This window comes from Entelurus aequoreus, linkage group LG24 (assembly GCF_033978785.1).
Source record: "Entelurus aequoreus isolate RoL-2023_Sb linkage group LG24, RoL_Eaeq_v1.1, whole genome shotgun sequence".
NCBI lineage: Eukaryota > Metazoa > Chordata > Actinopteri > Syngnathiformes > Syngnathidae > Entelurus > Entelurus aequoreus.
The window spans coordinates 15,705,945-15,725,136 of record NC_084754.1 but is presented as its reverse complement, the minus strand read 5'-3'; the positions used below and the strand labels follow the sequence as shown (position 1 = coordinate 15,725,136).

The 19,192-nt window shown below is 38.6% G+C and overlaps 1 protein-coding gene across 1 annotated transcript in view; it reads left to right on the top strand.

Annotated features, from left to right (window-relative positions):
* The window catches only part of mrpl23 (mitochondrial ribosomal protein L23), a 106,999-nt gene that overhangs the window by 44,839 nt on the left and 42,968 nt on the right, over window positions 1-19,192 (top strand). The window contains exon 4 of the mRNA XM_062035514.1: window positions 3,217-3,290. Coding sequence (XP_061891498.1) covers window positions 3,217-3,290 — 74 coding nt within the window. The remainder of the gene's footprint in view (window positions 1-3,216; window positions 3,291-19,192) is intronic.

The following is a 19,192-nucleotide window of genomic DNA, read 5'->3' as shown; positions in this document are numbered from 1 at the left end:
TCTTCCTTCTGCGTGATTCTTCCGTGTTGGAGTTGAGGGGATTTGGGGTTGCTTCGTCCCACGGCGAGACTTGTGTCTGGATGCGGATGGCCTTTGAGCTTGTTCCTTCTTTCACGTGTGGTGGTCTGGACTTTCGAAGCCCGTTGGTGGAGGTGAATTTACATTCGGACCGTTTCCTTTTTCGAACGTCGTGTTGAAAGCTTTCGGCTTTTGTTTGGGTCGTGAGCATTTCCTTGCATCCTTTCTGAGATGAGGGTGAGTGCACAGTATGTTGGATTTATGTGAACAAATTACATTGGTCAACCGTGACCTGTTGAGCAATTTCATTGGTCTGACGTGACAAGGCCAATTATTGACGGCATGTGAAACTTGTGAACCCGGAAAAAAATCATAAATTAGGCGAAGCATTGTATAAAAACGCGAGGTTCAAAGTCGTAGTGGCTTTTAGACGAGAAATTAAGGTATATGCTGTCATTGTGAAGACAAGGAATGTTTGTCAGCGGAAATCATGTTTCCGGGTCCACTCATTTGTCTTTGAAACACTTTACCACTTCCCTTGAACTAAACAATGTCGGAACAGCTACTTAAAACGCCGGTTAAAGCTTCCATACAGTGTCCACAGTATGCACAGCCTTCTGAAAGTATCATGATCTTGGTATATCTTTGAGCACGTGACTGGCAATTCTCAAACATAAAACATGTATAACCACAGTGTGTTAAGGGTACAAGTTAGCCTTATCCCTGTTAGCACTAGTCTACATTGTGAATGACCCTCAAATGTGTTTACTAAAGCTTGGAGAGCCCCTCAAGAGAGGGGTAGGAGGAAACCGTGAGTGGTGCATGAGTAGAAAGGGGCGTCTTGGGGCTTCTATGATTCCCGTAGTGCGTCAAAGAAGGTATCCCTGTCTATGTTGAGAGTTTCACTCCATTGAAAGCTTGAAGAGGCAGAGAAGAGTGAGGGGTGCAAAGGACCCTTTCTTTCCTCCATGGGTAGCAGGGCTATTTTGGAAGGAGTTGCCATGGATACCCCTCTGGTCTGGGATTTGTAATGTGATATCTGGCTGCCAAACCGCAATCTCTAAGTGGGAGAAAGTAGGAGTGCTTGCATTTGCAAGTGTTTTATGAAAGCATTGCCTGTGTGCGTATGTGTTTGGACAGGATTACCTGAACTTTTATGTTTTTCCATCATGCTCGTGTGAGTCTTCATAGCCACTGTGTAATTTTATTATTGTTTATGGTGGGACAAGTCAGTGTCTTACAGGTCAGAGCTATTCAATTTTCCCTGTACATTTCAGCTTGACTGCAAACACACACGCACAGAGCGAAACATATCTTAACTTGCTTTCCCACCCACATAGGGTCCTCTAGTTAGCTTAGGGTGGGAGGGAATTAGTCTTTTACAACTCTGCTAAGGGCTTTTTCTGAGCAGTTAGCTACTTTTTTGGTGATTACTCGCAATATGTACCCGACACACATACACTAATAACCTACCACAGTGGAATGTTTTGAATGTTATAAACTGTTACCATGGCAATGGCATTTTCACCACTAGTATCCATCAACAAACAGATTTGAGCATTTTGATGAGCGTGCCTTCTATATTGGACTTATTTGGACTTTTTTATGGACATGTATTATGGTATTTGAGTTTTAAAAACCCCAACAATCTGGGTCACCACTTGTTTGCCAAGGCATTGGTGAGAAGCACTGATGTATACAAGTAGTCAAAGAATACAAATAATAATTTGAAAGTGTTGTTTAGTAAATGTTAACTTTAAGTAAAAGTCTCATAGTATTCAGTACACCACTGATTACTATAATGAAGTTCGTGATGACTAACAAAATAACTTTGAGAGGTAAAAAAGTTGTCTTGACTCACAAAAATTTCAGAAAAAGAAGCAAAACCGTGGCCCTAAAAGAAGGGAAAGGACAGGCGATACACTTAGTTGTGTATTTATTTGCATCATTTCTGATACCCTCAGGAAAGTGAATGTTTTTTTTTAGTTTGTTTTTTTCTCTGTAAAATGTCAATTTCACAACAAGAAGTTTAGGGTACCGTTATTGTTTAACAGGTGTGTGTCTTGTTTTATTAAACAAAATGAATAGTTTTATTGTATTTGTCTTATTTAAATGACTGCATGTCATGTTTGTCTGCACATGCTGCATGTTTACCATTTATTCAGAACATTGCACATTATTGAACAATATTTTACTTCAGTACATACTGTCATAAAGACAGATTACAGCATAGTTACGGGAAACACAGAAAGACAGTTTCTCATTTTCTGTTGCATGCAGAGGATCACATTAATTAAATGACACACCTTTAATTGACTCCAAGATTATTTGTTTCTTATGAAATGTAACGTAGAGCAGCAATTGCAATGCAATGTGTGCATGTATTTAGCCAAAATCCACTCAATGAAGCAGATTATTTAAATAAAATAGTTAAGTTTCTTTTGGAAATTTTGACTGAAGGATGAAGGATGTTGCAATTATTACAACACACACTGAGCTGGCAGGTTGACAAAATTGTTGGGGTGGCCAAATCTACCATCTGGTACACTATTTTTTTTTTTTAAAGAATGTGCAGGCAAACTCTGCTTACTAAAAGGCATTAAAAACCATAGAAAACAAATATAGCATCTTTTTTTGATACAAAATAAAAGATAAGATAAACATAACAGTGGGATGGGCCAGAAACTGTTTCAAGAAGGCAGTTGTAATATTGTATCACAAGCCTGCACCTGAAGTCTTGTAGTAAACCAAACATGTTTTTCACAAGGCGGAAACTACTGATGACAATTGACAATCCACTGTAGCTAAAATAAAGATGCACAGGAACAATAATGTTGTCCGATTGAATTTAGCAAAACGATAAATAATAAATACTATTGTTTTTTTTATAATTAAAATTAAACCATGAAAAAATACTGATTTGTTTGCATAGCCAAAAATATATTGTTTAATTTTCTCTCAAACTATACCAACTAGGAGGAAGGGTTCATATTCAATACAAATGTATTGATTAAACACTAATCAGGGTGTCTTTATGTACACGGGTACTCTATTCTAAAAGTGTGGTTTCAGTCAGACTAATGTAATGACTCCATTTTCTCTCATGACATTGAAATGTAATGCTTGTCTAACAATTCATATTTGCCTTCTATGTAGTTTAAACTTGCAGGTAATACAATCTATTTTTTTATTTGTCAGGTTCCAACAAGAAGAGGAATCACCTCAACCAGAGGGTTAAGCAACCTGACTATAAAGTAGCGTATGTTCAGCTGGTAAGAAGACACACACGCACGTGTGCTTTTTCCTATTTTGTATGTTGTTCAGAAAGCAAACGCTGGATGACTCCTGTCTTGTTCACTGTGGGAGATGGAGATCTCTACACTTATTTTACTGCTCTGTCCCTAACCCTCTGTATATGTAATGTATATATGATGCATGAATGAGTAGACCCCTCACATTTCTGGAAAAAAATGTATCCTATATTTTAATGGGGCAACAGTAGCTATATTTAATCGGATCAAAAACCTGACCGGAATAAAAATGCTTCATGTAAGCACGCCATTCGGAATATTCTGACTCGATCACACACGTTCGGCTCAAAATTTAGTAGCACATGAAAACACATTTTTCCAAAATTCGGGTTAGAATTATTTTTACTGCGAATGACTTTAACGTCAGCCATACTTTGGTGGTGGAGCGGGGACTACATTTAATAGCCTTGGAATGAAGCGATTGTCTTGCTGCTGTCTCCCCACCCACCCCCCAATTCAACATGTACAGACGTAGCGTTAAATACTGTTGACTTTGTTGATAGCAAAGACAAAAGTATAGTCTGAAGTGTCATGTGTCTATGTAACAATAAAATAAAGGATCCAGCTGTCGTCTTAACGAGCTGTTTTTTACCGCAACATTACAGCTACTTTAAGTGCTAACTGCTAGACACATACACAGAATGTCATAACATAAAGATAATTGAGTAAATAAACGCAACATCAAAAAGTTGAAGGACGCTGTATTGAGAAAATAAAAGCAACAAAAAGTTTTCTCGTTCGCTGTATACTTTTTGTGTGGGACAGATGCGTCCGTCTCCAATATTGTCCACACCTGTCGCCATCTGGCGAGACGCCATGGAAATGAAGCTAAGGAAAATGAAGTTAAACCAAGCGCTTGGCTCTGTTTAAGGGGAAATCTCTGTGGCAAAGTCTGTGTAGTTTGTCTGTCTTGATTTTCAAGCCGAACGGCACTAGCACGCATGTGCCAGCGCTGCTGCGACTTCAATTCCAGGAAGTAAGCAGTGTTGCCTAAAATTCATTAATAAGTGAAGTTTTTTCTCTAATTTAAAATTTAAACGGTATTACTAACCGTCGGAAATTTTACCGCGGTTTTTCATTATACTGTTTACCATTACATTCCTAAATTCTATACACAATAAATACCCCATACTTACTTTGTGAAAACATTTTCTTAGTTTTTTTAGATTTTTGCAAATTTATTAGAATTTGAAGACTAAGAAATCACATGTACATAATTATTCACTGCCTTTGCCATGAAGCTTATACGTGAGATTAAGTGCATCCTGTTTCAACTGATCACCTTGGATAAGCGGAAGAAGATGGATGGATGGATTCTTGAGATGTTTCTACAGCTTAATTGGGTCGGCCTGTGGTAAATTCAGTTTATTCGACATGGTTTATACCTGTCTATATATAAGGTCCCACACTTGACAGTGCATGGCAGAGCACAAACCAAGCATGAAGTGGAAGGAATTATCTGTAGACCTCTGAGACAGGATTGTATCAAGGCACACATCTGGGAAGGGTAAATCAAAATATCTGCTGCCTTGAAGATCCCAGTGAGCAATGTAAGACGTTTAGAACCACCAGGACTCTTCCTAGAGCTGGCCGGCCGTCTAAACTAAAGGATTGCGGGAGAAGGTCCCAAGTCATGGAGGTGACTCAGAACCCAATGGTCACTCGGTCAGAGCCACAGCATTCCTCTATAGAGGGAGGAGAACCTTCCAGAAGGACAACCATCTCTGCAGCAATACAGCAATTAGGCCTGTATGGTAGATAGGGATGATGTTTGATAAGAAATTATCGAGTTCGAGCCTATTATCGAATCCTCTTATCGAACCGATTCCTTATCGATTCTCTTATCGAGTCCAGATAGGTTGTTGTATATGGAAAAAAACACACACTATTTGGTTTAACAAAAGCTCACTTTTATTATATAAGAAAAAAATAAAATCTAATAAATTAATAAATATTGACTGTTGTTACCCAAAGTATATTAAGTGGGATTTTTCAGAAAAACAAATATATACAGTAACACAAAAACAACCTGTCTCTGTGATCACTATAGGTGTATAAATAATACTATAGTGTTAAATAAAATCAGTCCCTTGGGCACAAAACTGAAAATAATACAGCTCTCCAAAAAGTGCACTTCTGCTGCTATTTGACATAACTGTTTGTTATGATGCTTTGACATTTTTGCATTTCATTGCTTTATTGAAAGAAAATTCTATGAGGAGAAAATTTGTTTGCAAATGTGGTTACAATGCTAAAAAATGAAAAGTTAAATCTAAAAAAAGAAATACACTTTATTGAGTTAACATTATTTATTTATGGGGGAAAGATTTGATTTTATGAGCTAAGAATATAACAACTACTCTACCCAGCATGCAACGGGAGTGACGAGCATGCGCGGTAGCCCCGAAAAGTGTTGTTGCATGTCGTCTCACTCGGCAGCTAAGGCGTCAAGAACTCAGCCAACACGCCTCGTCTGCATTATTTATAATTAGACAGACAACACATATACAGTGTGATTTTGTTTTGTTTACAAGGAAAGAAAAACAAAAGTTAAGAAAGGGAGATGGCATATATGTATGTGCTGCGGTTGCTTTAAGAACGTTGCGACAGCTGCGGTAAAGAAGGTGCGTTGCTAGCCTGGTTGGTATGTTTCCGATGGGTCGTAAAAGTGTTGGTCATGTGTTTGTACCCTGCTCAAATCTCTCAGTAAAGTTATTCATTGGATTATACCTTTTGTTTTGAACTTTATTACACCTTGGAGCGCTTTTTCCGGCCCCTGCTTTCCCTATCTGCGCCTAATGACTGAGCTACGTGACGTAATTTCTTGTGATTTCTCAAGGGGCATTTGTGATCGTGACGGGATTCCAGGGATTCGAATAAAGAACCAACTCTTTTTCTTTACTATAGTGGTCTCGATAACGGGTACCGGTTATCAAAAAGGGATACGAGTCCGAGGACTCGGTTCTTTTCTTATCGAACAACCGGGAAAACCGGTTTCGAGTATCATCCCTAATGGTAGAGTGGAGCCAGAGGCCAGACTTGAAGCCGATTAAATATCTCTGAGGATTGGGCAAAAATGCCCAAAGATAGGTGTTCCAAGCTTATGGCATCATATTCAAAAATACTTGAGACTGTAATTGCTGCCAAAGGTGCATCAACAAAGTATTGATCAAGAATGTGAATACTTATGTACATGTGTTTTTTTAGTTCTTTAGTTTATTTTTTATTTTTTTAAACTTGCAAAAATGTATTTAAAAAATGTTTTTTTCACATTGTCATTATAGGGGAATTTTTGTGGAGAATTTGAGGACAAAGTTGATTTATACAATTTTGAAATAAGGCTGTAACGAAACCTGTAGGAAAAGTGGTGCCTTTTGCTCCAAACCAAAGTACAGACAACACTTTTCTTTAGAACAAACGACTCGCTCCTGTTAGCGTTAGCATTAGCCATGGTTTGCTATGTGTGCCGTAAAGGAAGTAAGGGGACGGCACCAGCTACTCAAGCTCCTGAGGGGCAAAAAGTATGCCGGCGCAAGAGGAGAATATAATCGATTTTTTTAATTTTTAAATTGTCTGCAGCAAAAAAATATATCGATAAAATCGATATATCACCCAGGCCTATACTGCATATATTTTAGTTATTTAAGAAATTATACAGACTTTAGTTGGTGTTTAAGTACTTTTTGAGCACATTCAACAATACCTCTATAAGGATAACAGTGACAATTTTGGTCACAATAACCGTGATATCGGATTTATCGTCATACATCTGCGGTGTCCTTCTGATTGAAAAAGTACAATCTGCTATATGAGTGTAAAGTGTTGGTTGTGTGGGGTGAGTAAGGTGTCTTCCTTCAATACAGTACTTTTAATTAGACTTATTAAAACCTCTCAATGTTTTACTTCAGTCCACGCAGCAAAATAATGAAATCGACTGGCGGAACTACAAAAAAAAACAGAGACAAGGTAGAGAAAAATGTGATACGACATGTCTATCTGTGACTGTGTCCAGAAAGAGTTTCTCCTGCATCATGTCACACATCTATTGTGTAATGTTAGAATTAAATCAGAACGCCTGCTAAAAATAACAAACATGTATAATCTGGGGATTTTTAGCGGCACTTTATAATTATATGATATGATACAAATTGTTTCAGACCTGTTACATTTACACAATTCATTATGGCCTAAAAGTAGTAGGAAGAAGAAAGCTTATATTTATTCGTACCTCTTTATGTCTAATACTGCTAATTCATTCACACTGTAAGTTTTACATATTTGGTTCCAATTTAGTTCCCTTCCTGTGTAAAAGAAAGAAAGGGAGTTGTTTGCAAAAAATATAAATATAAAATACCTGTAATTGATTGTTTTTAAATATTCTATTAGTACACAGTTTCATACTTTGTTCTACAGTTTGCCCTTACACAATACTTTGTTCTATAACACCTGACATTGATTTGAGGGAAGAACTGGTTGATGTTAGTGTCGGAAGGGAATTATGAAGTGAGTAATATCAGTAAGAAAGCCAATATCGGACATCCCTATTAAAAAGTATTAACACCTGTGTTTGAGCCCAGGTTTGTGACCTTATCATCGGCCATTACTGACAGTGTTTGAAGTCTTCTTCTCGATGAAATCAAACAATCCTTTCTCAGATTTCACGATAGTCACCGTTTGAATGCCCCTTTGAAGCACAGCTATAAAGCAAGAGGCCTTTGTTTTATTTCTTGCATTTTGATTTTGCCCAGATACCCTAAGACCAATTGCTGGTGCTTGTTTATGCAGCACTTTCCACCTGACAGGCAACCATCTGTCTTGAAATGGATGAATAATGAAAATTGTGTAAACACAACAAATTAGATACATAATTAAAGCAGCCATGAAACTTTCAAACGTGGAGACTACCTCTTTTCTGCTATCAAGGAAGTGTTCTGAAATTCACTGCAAAGTTTGAGATGCTGCCTCGTCTCACCAAAACCTTGTATGTACATAATTCATGCATACTGGGCCCTAGAGGACGAGGGTGCACTCACTGTGCCATTTCAGCCGTTCCAAAATTGAGCCCAATTTCCTCTCTCTCCTTCCCGGCTGGCCTGAACTTACACTGCTCCAATGACATCTAAAGTATGTTGTGTGTGCATGTGTCTGTACGTGTTGACTTTGTGGATTATTTTGAATCGATCTGTGATTTCTGTTATACAAGTAGGCATTTGCATTCATCACATGACATATTTAATTAACGTGTGCAGTATTGTACTGGGCCCACGGCCACCTTTTAAAAATGTTTGCAAATAAAACCAAATATCTGACCTATTTTTTTGGCTGCACGGACGTGCACACGTGCATACACACACACACAACCCCAGAGAACCTTCTCCATTGCAGCAGTGGGTACAAAAGATTGTTCCTAATTGACTCCACATGTGGGAGAGTGTTCTGTAGGTTGATGCTCACATCGAGCCCCCCCTTTCTACCCTCGTCTTTCCCTCTCCCCCTACATCTCGACCCTCTTTCTCCATGCTCCTTCCATCAGCTAATATTGCATCTGTGATGTGTTTGTTCTCTCTCATGCCTTACTCTTGGTTTGTGGTTAAGGGGAGGCCTCCTGTTAGCGGGGTTCCGTGACGGCCATTTTCCTCAAGCTTAGATGGTGTGGGGGGGGATCCCACTATTGGGGGAAGAGTCTGCATGTGTGAAATCTGCACCGTGTGTGGCAAAGTGTGTGTGTGTGGGGGGGGGGGGGGGGGTGTGTGTGTGTGGGGGGGGGGGGGGGGGGGGCTGAGCAGGGGAGTTGACTTAGGCCATGATGGAGTCATGCCAGAGCGGAGAGGTCCAGAGACGGGGCAAAGCATGCGTGTGAGTGTAACACAGCAGAGTAGACATGCTGCTGCTGTGGTGGCAGAAACGGCAGTCAAAAAAATATATATATTATTGAGTCAATTAGATAGTTTTTTAGTTTGGACTGTTCAGTCAGACTGCTTTCAAGCACTGCTAAGGTTTGCCCTCAGGGTCAAACTTGTTTCGGATTTGATGGATTCTGCAAAGGGCTTATACTCTGTGAAAACATCCTTACACTTTTGACCCTATTTTCTTGCTGTCTTGCTGTTTTGTAAGTTGTGTTTTATAACCTAAATGTGACTCATTGTACTTACTTTACAAATCCTTTGGAGAGACTGACTCAGTAGAGATCTTCACGAAGACATGCCTTGACTTATGACCATATTTTTGGGGCAGCATGGCTCAAATGGTAGAGTGGTTGGCCACAATCTGGATGGTTGCAGGTTCGATCCTCAGCCAGGGTATCCGCAGGGCATTAAACAGCATTAAATGTCATTAAATGGATTTAGCGAAAATTAAGGCTTTAAACGGCATTAAAAAGCCTTAAATATGATGTACAGAGACAATACAAAATGTAATACAGTTGTAGGACTTGGCTGATAGTCAAGACGTCATTCAATCAAGCGATTAATATTATTGCGGTCATCAATACATTTCTATGTCTGTGTTTCTTTTCTTCGTCTCTGGCTTTCAAACTGGACACGAGGTCTCGTAAGGACCAAAAGCGCTGCCTCCATAGCCAATGGGAGTCACCGTTGCAGCCTTCAAAGGCTTCTAAAACAACTTCAAAAGCGTACATCCACGTTTTATATACACACTGCAAATCTATATATAATGTAGTAACAGACACGATCATAACAATATGTAAAATGTACAATATTTACCGTATTTTGGTAGGGGTGTAACTGTACACAAAAATTTCGGTTCGGTACGTACCTCGGTTTAGAGGTCACGGTTCGGTTCATTTTCGGTACAGTAAAAAAACAACAAAATATACATTTTTTAGTTATTTATTTACCAAATTTGTAAACAATGACTTTATCCTTTTAACATTGGGAACACTATAATAATTCTGCCCACATTAATCAACATTAAATTGCCTCAAGTTGTTGCTCAGATTAAATAAAATGACAAAACTTTTCTTCTACATATAAAAAGTGCAACATTAAAAAGTTTCAAGTAAACTCATCATGCTTAATTTATTACAGCATTTGGGAAGCCTGTATTTGATTTATTATGTAAATGTTATATTTTCATCAATATGTGATAGCAGGGACCCTGCCATTCAAAACTAGGCTGCTGCATTACTAATGATTAATGTAATTATAGCTGAAAAAATGGTACAATAGCTATAGGAAAGACTATTCATCCCTGAACACCATGGAGTTCATGTAGGCTTAATGATGCAGTTACATTATTATATCAACTATCAGAGACAGAAACTCTTCATTTAACATAATGTCCTTTTTTGCTGCTTCAACAAAGCTCAATCAACACAGAAAAAGGTAAAGTGAAATAACAGACAGACAGGGCTTTGCTGTCCGTAACACACACACACACACACACACACACACACACACACACACACACACACACACACACACACACACACACACACACACACACACACACAGCAAAATGAGCTAACGTTACGCTAAAAGCGAATTAGCCTTCACCTCAAGCCAGGACTGCGAGCGAGCTGAAGCTGCCGTTTATGTTTCTAGAACTTCAACGGGCTCATAGTGATGTTACTAGTAGTTGACTGGGAGGTGTTTATTCTAATTTGGGGAGAACCCGCTGCCTGATGCTTACCTGCTAAACACTTAGCACTGACTACATGCACTCTGAATACGCACTGCTGATTGGCTGTTACCGCTCTGAATACGCACTGCTGATTGGCTGTTACCGCTCTGCGTGCAACCAATCAGATGGTTGTGTGGGTGGGACAATGCTGGGTGCTGTGTAGAGTACTGACAGAAACAGAGGCAGAAGGAAGCGGAGGCGGCTACTTAATATGTTCGTGTGGAAACTCGTTAGGTACACCTCCGAACCGAACCGAAACGGTTCATTACAAATACACGTACCGTTACACTCCTATGTTTTGGTCATTTTATGCACAGCCGTAACTAATTCTTATGCGCATTTGTTTCCGTTTCCATAGCAGCGAACTTCCGACTTCCTACAACAATTACGTTTCCACTCCTGGTAATAGACAACTAAGAAGGCTACTTTTGGACAAATTAGGATTCACAACTTATCTTTTTTAAACTAAATATATGGAGGATGAAGTGCTGCTTATAGAAGCGAGCACGAAGAAGAGGCGGAAACATTGGCGCAAACAGAAGTTGAGAGAATGCGACATGGTCACGCTGAAAATCTGGAACTTTTGATCCAAGCTATGCCGAATTAATGGAGTGCCCAAATCAACTGGAAACGTCCCCGGCCAGCTTCACCAAACAGACAACTGTCCCATCGAGTGAGTCACTATACTATTGATCATGATACATGCAGCACATCACCGTACACTACACTGCATATGCTGTCGAGCTAGCTGTGTACAAACAAAACACGAAATGTGGGCTAATACTTTACAGATACTGTAATATGATTGTTCATGTTTTTCAGTCAGTACAGATTGGTGTCTTATCGCATTGTGTTGTGCATTACAAACTCAAACGCGTTTCGTGCTGACGTAGAAGCTAGTTTATCTCTTTCCGTAGTTAGCTTCTACGGCTAATACTGTTGCACGCCGATGTGATAGTACGCTGGAAAAAGAGTTCCTCAGTGTTCGCTCTTAAAATAACAATGTCGCTCCAGTTTGGTTATTATACAGGTTTCAGAATGTAAATGAAGTATTGTTGACGGTTTTTGACAGCATGTTTAAAGTCATTTAGAGGTAGAATTGATTGCTCCCATTAGCTGCATTGCTTTCCACCAAGAACAAGACAATTTTTATATGTTAGAAAGCGGGAAAAACCCAAAACTTTTGTCTTCTTGTCTCTCAAAAACTATAGGCAAAATTCCCCAAAAAGTGCAGTTCCCCTTTAAGCTGCCTGACACTTTATACATAACTTGCTATCTACTGTACCCATTTTAAACACCTAAGAGAGTGTAAAATACGATCTAATTAAGATGTTTGACTTAGCCTCTTTTTAATGAATTTAAAGGGCTTATTGGCATTTTTTCAAATAACATTCTATGGCATGTCTTTTTCTAAACTGTTTAATCAGTCATCCATTTCCAAACACATGCATCATATGCATTCCTAGAATAATGTTAATTTAATATTCCATACAACTTTTTAACTATTTTTTTGTAATTGTATCCTGATTAAAAATGTATCCTTCAGTTTGTGGCTATTAAAAGGCATATTTTCATTTTTACAGCATGTTTTTAAAGAGATAGAAAAAATACTTCTGGGTATATTATATTGCTAAACTAATTCAGAATTTGATGTTTATTTAGATGGCTTAAGTGCAGTTTCCCTTTTAATAATTTTGATTGAAGTTACAGTGTGATGATTGACAGGCGGAAGGAACCTCTTAATTGGCTATTGTCTACGGCCGGTGCATGAAGTCAGAACACCTGATGCTTGGAATGCTACATCCTGTGAATGTGCTCATGCTCTGGCGAAAGTGAGAACATGAATACTGGCTGGCTGGTTAAAGCCCGTCAATTGTAAACCCAGATACACTTTCTGCAGCCTGTGCAAAAAGACATCCAGACTTTTCTCAATGGGCATCAACTTTTAAACTTTTCAATATTATCATTGTCAAATGTTTATGATTGTGTTTATATAGACAATTGTAAGCTTCTCACTATATTTAATAGCCATATGTTGTAGGACATTGTTTTAAGTGGCATTAAAAATGGCATTAAAATGCATTACATTAGATTTGCTGATACCTGTGGAAACCTTCTCAGTCCCCCTGTCACCATCCCGAAGTATCCTTGAACAAGATACTGAACCCTTAGCTGCTCCTGATGCTGTGTATTTTTTTTACTTTGAATTATACTACATTTTAACATTTTTGTAATTTTTCCCCTGCAAAAATCTCAGTTACGTAAAATCCCTGACATTTAAAAAAAAAAAAAAGCCTGTGTCTTGTTATCTATAGTCATTTATATTTTCTCTCCTTATGGACTTGCAACAGTATGCGAGCTTTGCCGGTCGCTTCCAGTTGCAGCACTTAAGTGAGCGGAGTGATGAGGGTGCACGTTGAAAGCTCCCTGAGAGTGAAGCTGGGAATATATGAATGGGATGTTGGATGGGTCCCAGCATTTCTGGATTTCTGGATTATTATTTCTGGAGTGTCAGCAGATTCCACACAGTGGTTGAAATCATCAATGTGACAGAGGTATGAAGAAAGTCTAATTAATTTGCAGTTTTTGTTGCACAGTCAAAGTCATTGTACTGAACTTTTCAAGCACTTTCTCTATCTTTTGCTTAGTAAGATGCAGCCTTAGCTGACCCCCAACATATTCCTATAAAGCTGTGATGCGTCCATGTATCGAAGATAATCTCAAACCTTTTCCTCATGTTGTTTTTAGAGTGGTGGAAACACAATTTGGGTTCTGTTTTGGGCAGTGCATGGCTCTTCCAGGCACCAGTGGGATGCTAAGAACATTTTAGTATTTAGATCCACAATGTTATGTTTGCTTGACAGATATTTCACACACAATGAACGCAAGCAGAGAAATGAGCCTCGCTGATTGCATCACTAGTCTTCTGTGCTTCTTGGGAGCATCACCTTTATCACTCATACAATAATTACAGGAATGTCTGCTTCAAACTATTATACTGAGAGTGAAAGTAGTCCAAGAGATGAAATTATTCCAATTTTGCATGTCGATCTTCCAGTGTTTGTTACATTTGGACATAATCATGAGATAAGTAGCTGGTTTAGTAAAACATTCTAAACTAAATCTGAGCATTAGAATTTGTCAACATTTTAATGTCACGTTATAAAATATTGAATTTGCAGTGCTTCATTACACACAATAATTTTGTTTTACTATACTAAGGTGTGATTTAGGTGACAAAGTTGCTATTAGAGCACCAGCCATTGATGGCAGCACATAAACCTGGATGCACAACTTAAATTACTTGGTGGTTCAGATAGAAAGGACCTGACCTGATCTGACCCAACAACCTCAGATCACAATAATATTCAAAAAGGGTGCAGGGATCCTCAAAAGCTGGCCTCTCGTTTAGATCCTGACCCAGACTTCTGAAAGACTCTTTCCTAATTCATCCTATCTCAACCTGTTTGGCTTTCATGCAGTTCAAATCAAGTACCTTTGAGGTTTGACAAGGACAAGCCAGTAGATGGCAATATATGATGCTTTCATTTGCCAGAAATCATTGAACGCAGCGGGGTGTCACTCCTGCCAACAAAGCCTTAACTCACACTGCATACCAAACGGATGCCCTGTAACACAGCCGACACACATCCGACATGTCCAACTAGTAAGAACACAAGGAAACTCCATGTCGCCTCCTTTTTACACTCACTTCAAGCATCCGTTTACACTGGACACACACAGACCAACTACACACATTTTAATTCCTCTCATGTGACATGACTCAGCCAATCAACTTGATCATTCAGGGCAGCTTTGGGAGCAGACACAAGTGGGTGTGGGAGGTCATCGGTGAGGAGAGAGAAACACAAGTCCAGGAAAGAAAGTTTAGGATTAGTAAATATTGTTGTGCTTTAAAACAGCAAAGCAAAAGGGGTGAAGCTGTGTAGTTATTATTGATTGTTCATATTTCTACGTGTATATACAAGTTATTTTGCAAATGTACTTACTTTAATACAATCACTCAAATTCAAACGTTTTCTTGTTTTTAATAGTTTATGTATTTAGTTCAGTTTTCAGGCACGTAATGATGCCTGGTTAAAATCACAAATAATTTTTAAACATTACATTTTTTGTGCTTTAGTTGTGAAAATCAACAAGACAAAACAATTTTGGAATACCATATATTGTACATTTTGTATTATTTGATGGTCAAATGTGGATGACAAAATAAATATTTGGAATTGACTTTCCATTATGTGTGTTTCTGTAAACTTTTACAGTCACCATAACCTTTATGACAATGAGAGAAAAACATGGACAAACAAAACATCCCTACTAAGCGATTATGAGGGAGGAGCTGATTTATATCTGTTTGACTGACACTAGATGGCAACGTTTTGCCTCAGTGTTACGTTACCCCCCAGTGGCTGTTTTAAATTAAACGATTTCTTCAAGATAGCTCTTTTTGGGATCGTAATGATAGACAATGGGCCACATTGTAATATCTTTTTGAGGTGCAATCATCATTTAAGCCCTAAATGTGCACCCTTATTTTATTTTTCTGATTTATTGATCTATTATTGTTTGCAAGGCAATTTAGTGATCAACCTGTTGAATAATTATTATGGTTTTTGCAAACAGGTGCTTGATTATATAATAAAAAAAGTAAAGGGAACCATCCACGTTCCTCAACCAGTGTTTAAAAAAACAAAACTACCTATGTTTTTTACTTGGCCAGAAGGTAAAAGGAACAGCTATCGGATGCTTGTCGCAACCAGGAATATAGTAAGTAATGGCACAGAGTTGAAAATGTGCGGACACATTACCTCACCTTACTGACTGGTATGTTGGTAGCAAGCGATGCATGACGAGTGTGTGCAACCCCCAACCTTTCTGTTGATCTCTGGTCTTAGTGAAGCTGCGGTTCTGTGATGTTACTGTACAGGGCTGAGGGGGAATTGTTGCCTATTGTGTGGAATTTTATTATTTTTAACTATTTGGATTGCTGTGGCTCCCACTCTCCATCCCTCCCTCTTCTTCCTTTTCACTTAGTCACGCAAACACAGGCGTTCCTCACTCAGCCCTGTCGGCCTGCCTGGCTGCCGCTCTGCTTCCTTCCCTTCCCTGTCCTGTCTCACCTTTGCTTATTACTACCATGTTTAACTTGTGCCACTTTACCCACATCGCCCTCTGTGTTTGGCCAATTTGCTTTGTAATAGCGGGAAGGGAAAATTCGTATTTTCAAATGTTATTGTTAGCTGCTTTTGTGATGTAATCAATATGTATTGTATTTACATTCTGACACCACAGTGTCGTACACAGTAGCTCAATTTCCAGCTGCACTGATTCAATGCATAGACAATGTATATCACTGAAAAACAACACCTTACATTTCACTATACAAAGTCTTAGTGTGTTTTTTTTACCTGTATTATCCATCCAGGCTGGGCGATATGGACGAAAAAGTATATCTCGATATATTTTTACTTAAACTTGATATTCGATATATATCTCAATATATTTTCCGGTGAAAGTATACATATAAAGATATTCATTTTTTTTTAGCGAGATTCACTGAAATTGAAGTGAATGACAACTGTACTGTAAACAGTCAGTGACACTTTTATTAACCTAGTTAGTCAAGATGGGCATTAACAGCACAGAAAATCAATCAATCAATCAATGTTTATTTATATAGCCCTAAATCACAAGTGTCTCAAAGGGCTGCACAAGCCACAACTACATCCTCGGTACAAAGCCCACATAACGGCAAGGAAAACTCACCCCAGTGGGACGTCGATGTGAATGACTATGAGAAACCTTGGAGAGGACCGCATATGTGGGTAACCCCCCGCCCTCTAGGGGAGACCGAAAGCAATGGATGTCGAGTTGGTCTGACATAGTATTGTGAAAGTCCAGTCCATAGTGGATCTAACATAATAGTGAGAGTCCAGTCCATAGTGGGGCTAGCAGGAAACCATCCCGAGCGGAGATGGGTCAGCAGCACAGAGATGTCCCCAACCGATGCACAGGCGAGCGGTCCACCCCGGGTCCCAACTCTGGACAGCCACACTTCATCCATGGCCACCGGACCTGTGTGTCCCCCCCTCCTCCACAAGAGAGAGGGGGGCAGAGGAGAAAAGAAAAGAAACCGCAGATCAACTAGTCTAAAGAGGGGGTCTATTTAAAGTCTAAAGTATACAAATTAGTTTTAAGATGGGACTTAAATGCTTCTTTTGAGGTAGCATCTCTAACTGTTACCGGGAGGGCATTCCATAGTTCTGGAGCCCGAATAGAAAACGCTCTATAGCCCGCAGACTTTTTTTGGACTCTGGGAATCACTAATAAGCAGATTTCTTGCCGGCACATATGGTACAATACAATCGGCAAGATAGGCTGGAGCTAGACCGTGTAGTATTTTATACGTAAGTAGTAAAACCTTAAAGTCACATCTTAAGTGCACAGGAAGCCAGTGCAGGTGAGCCAGTATAGGCGTAATATGATCTAACTTTCTTGTTAGTGTACCGAATGAGTTTCCACACAGACATATTAAGTAGCGTAACGCACGTTGTGTAAACAATGCACACCGAGGCACAACACACGGCATGCTAGCAGCTAACGGGCTACGATAGACTGACCATACGTCCTCTTTTCACCGGACATGTCCTCTTTTGCGGAGCTGTCAGGGCGGAGTTTCTTAAATGCCTCAAATGTCCGGCATTTTGAGTTAGGGTTGCATGTATTTTCAATGTACGTTCAGGGTTAAGAAGAGGTTAAAAACATAACAAATTGTGCGCGCAGCAGCATTCATGAAGGAAGGGCAGAGACAGAGAGAGCGAGAGAGTTATGATAAATGTGCATGCGTCGCCAGGCTCTGCTTTTTATCCATAGATTTATCAGATTTAATTTTTTATTATATATAGCAGGGGTGTCAAAAGTGTGCCCCGGAGGCCATTTGCGGCCCACAGCTAATGTTTTAAATGCCCACGGCACATTCTAACAATACTATTAAAATAAACAAAAACATTACAAAATTGAAATAAAAAAGCTTAAAGGTTAAATGTAATTTAGAAAAAGTTGCAATGTTGACTAATAAAACAAAGCTGTTTTTTTTTCTCTTTCAAACAGTCATTGCTCAAAACATAATATTGATTTAAAATCAATGTTATTAAGAATTATTGACCTATCCAAGGTTCCGATTACTTCACATCAAATATTCCACTAAGAAAACTATTTTTGGTGGAAGATTTTGCAAATTTGGTAAATAAATAACCCAAAAATGTATATTTTGCTGTTTTCTTACTGTACCGAAAATGAACCGAACCGTGACCTCTAAACCGAGGTACGTACCGAACCAAAATTTTTGTGTACCGTTACACCCCTAATATGTATATATGTATGTATATGTATGTATGTAGGTATATGTATGTATGTGTGTGGGTGCACAAAAATTTCGGTTCGGTACGTACCTTGGTTTAGAGGTCACGATTCGGTTCATTTTCGGTACAGTAAGAAAACAACAAAATATAAATGTTTTGGTTATTTATTTACCAAATTTGTAAACAATGGCATAACATACATTTACACACAGGGACCATTGCCAGGGTTAATGTGGTCAACATATATAAAATAAAAACTAAATAAGATAGGGCTCAAAATGGTTTCCTAACAAAACCTTTCTACATATAAAGTGCTTTTTTTGATTGATTGATTGAGACTTTTATTAGTAGATTGCATAGTACAGTACATATTCCGTACAATTGACTACTAAATGGTAACACCCCAATAAGTTTTTCAACTTGTTTAAGCCGGGGTCCACGTTAATCAACATTAAACTGCCTCAAGTTAAAGTTAAGTTAAATAAAATGACAAAACTTTTCTTCTACATATAAAAAGTGCAACATTAAACAGTTTCAAGTCAACTCATCATGCTTAATTTATTACAACATTTGGGAAGCTTGTGGTTGATTTTTATTATGTAAATGTTATATTTTTATAATATGTGATAGCAGGGACCCTGCCATTCAAAACTAGGCTGCTCCATTACTAATGATTAATGTAACTATAGCTGAAAAAATAGTACAATAGCAATAGGAGAGACTATTCATTCATGGACACCATGGAGTTCATGTAGGCTTAATGATGCAGTTACATTATTATATCAACTATCAGAGACAGCTTTAGGAAACTCTTCATTTAACATAATGTCATTTTTTGCT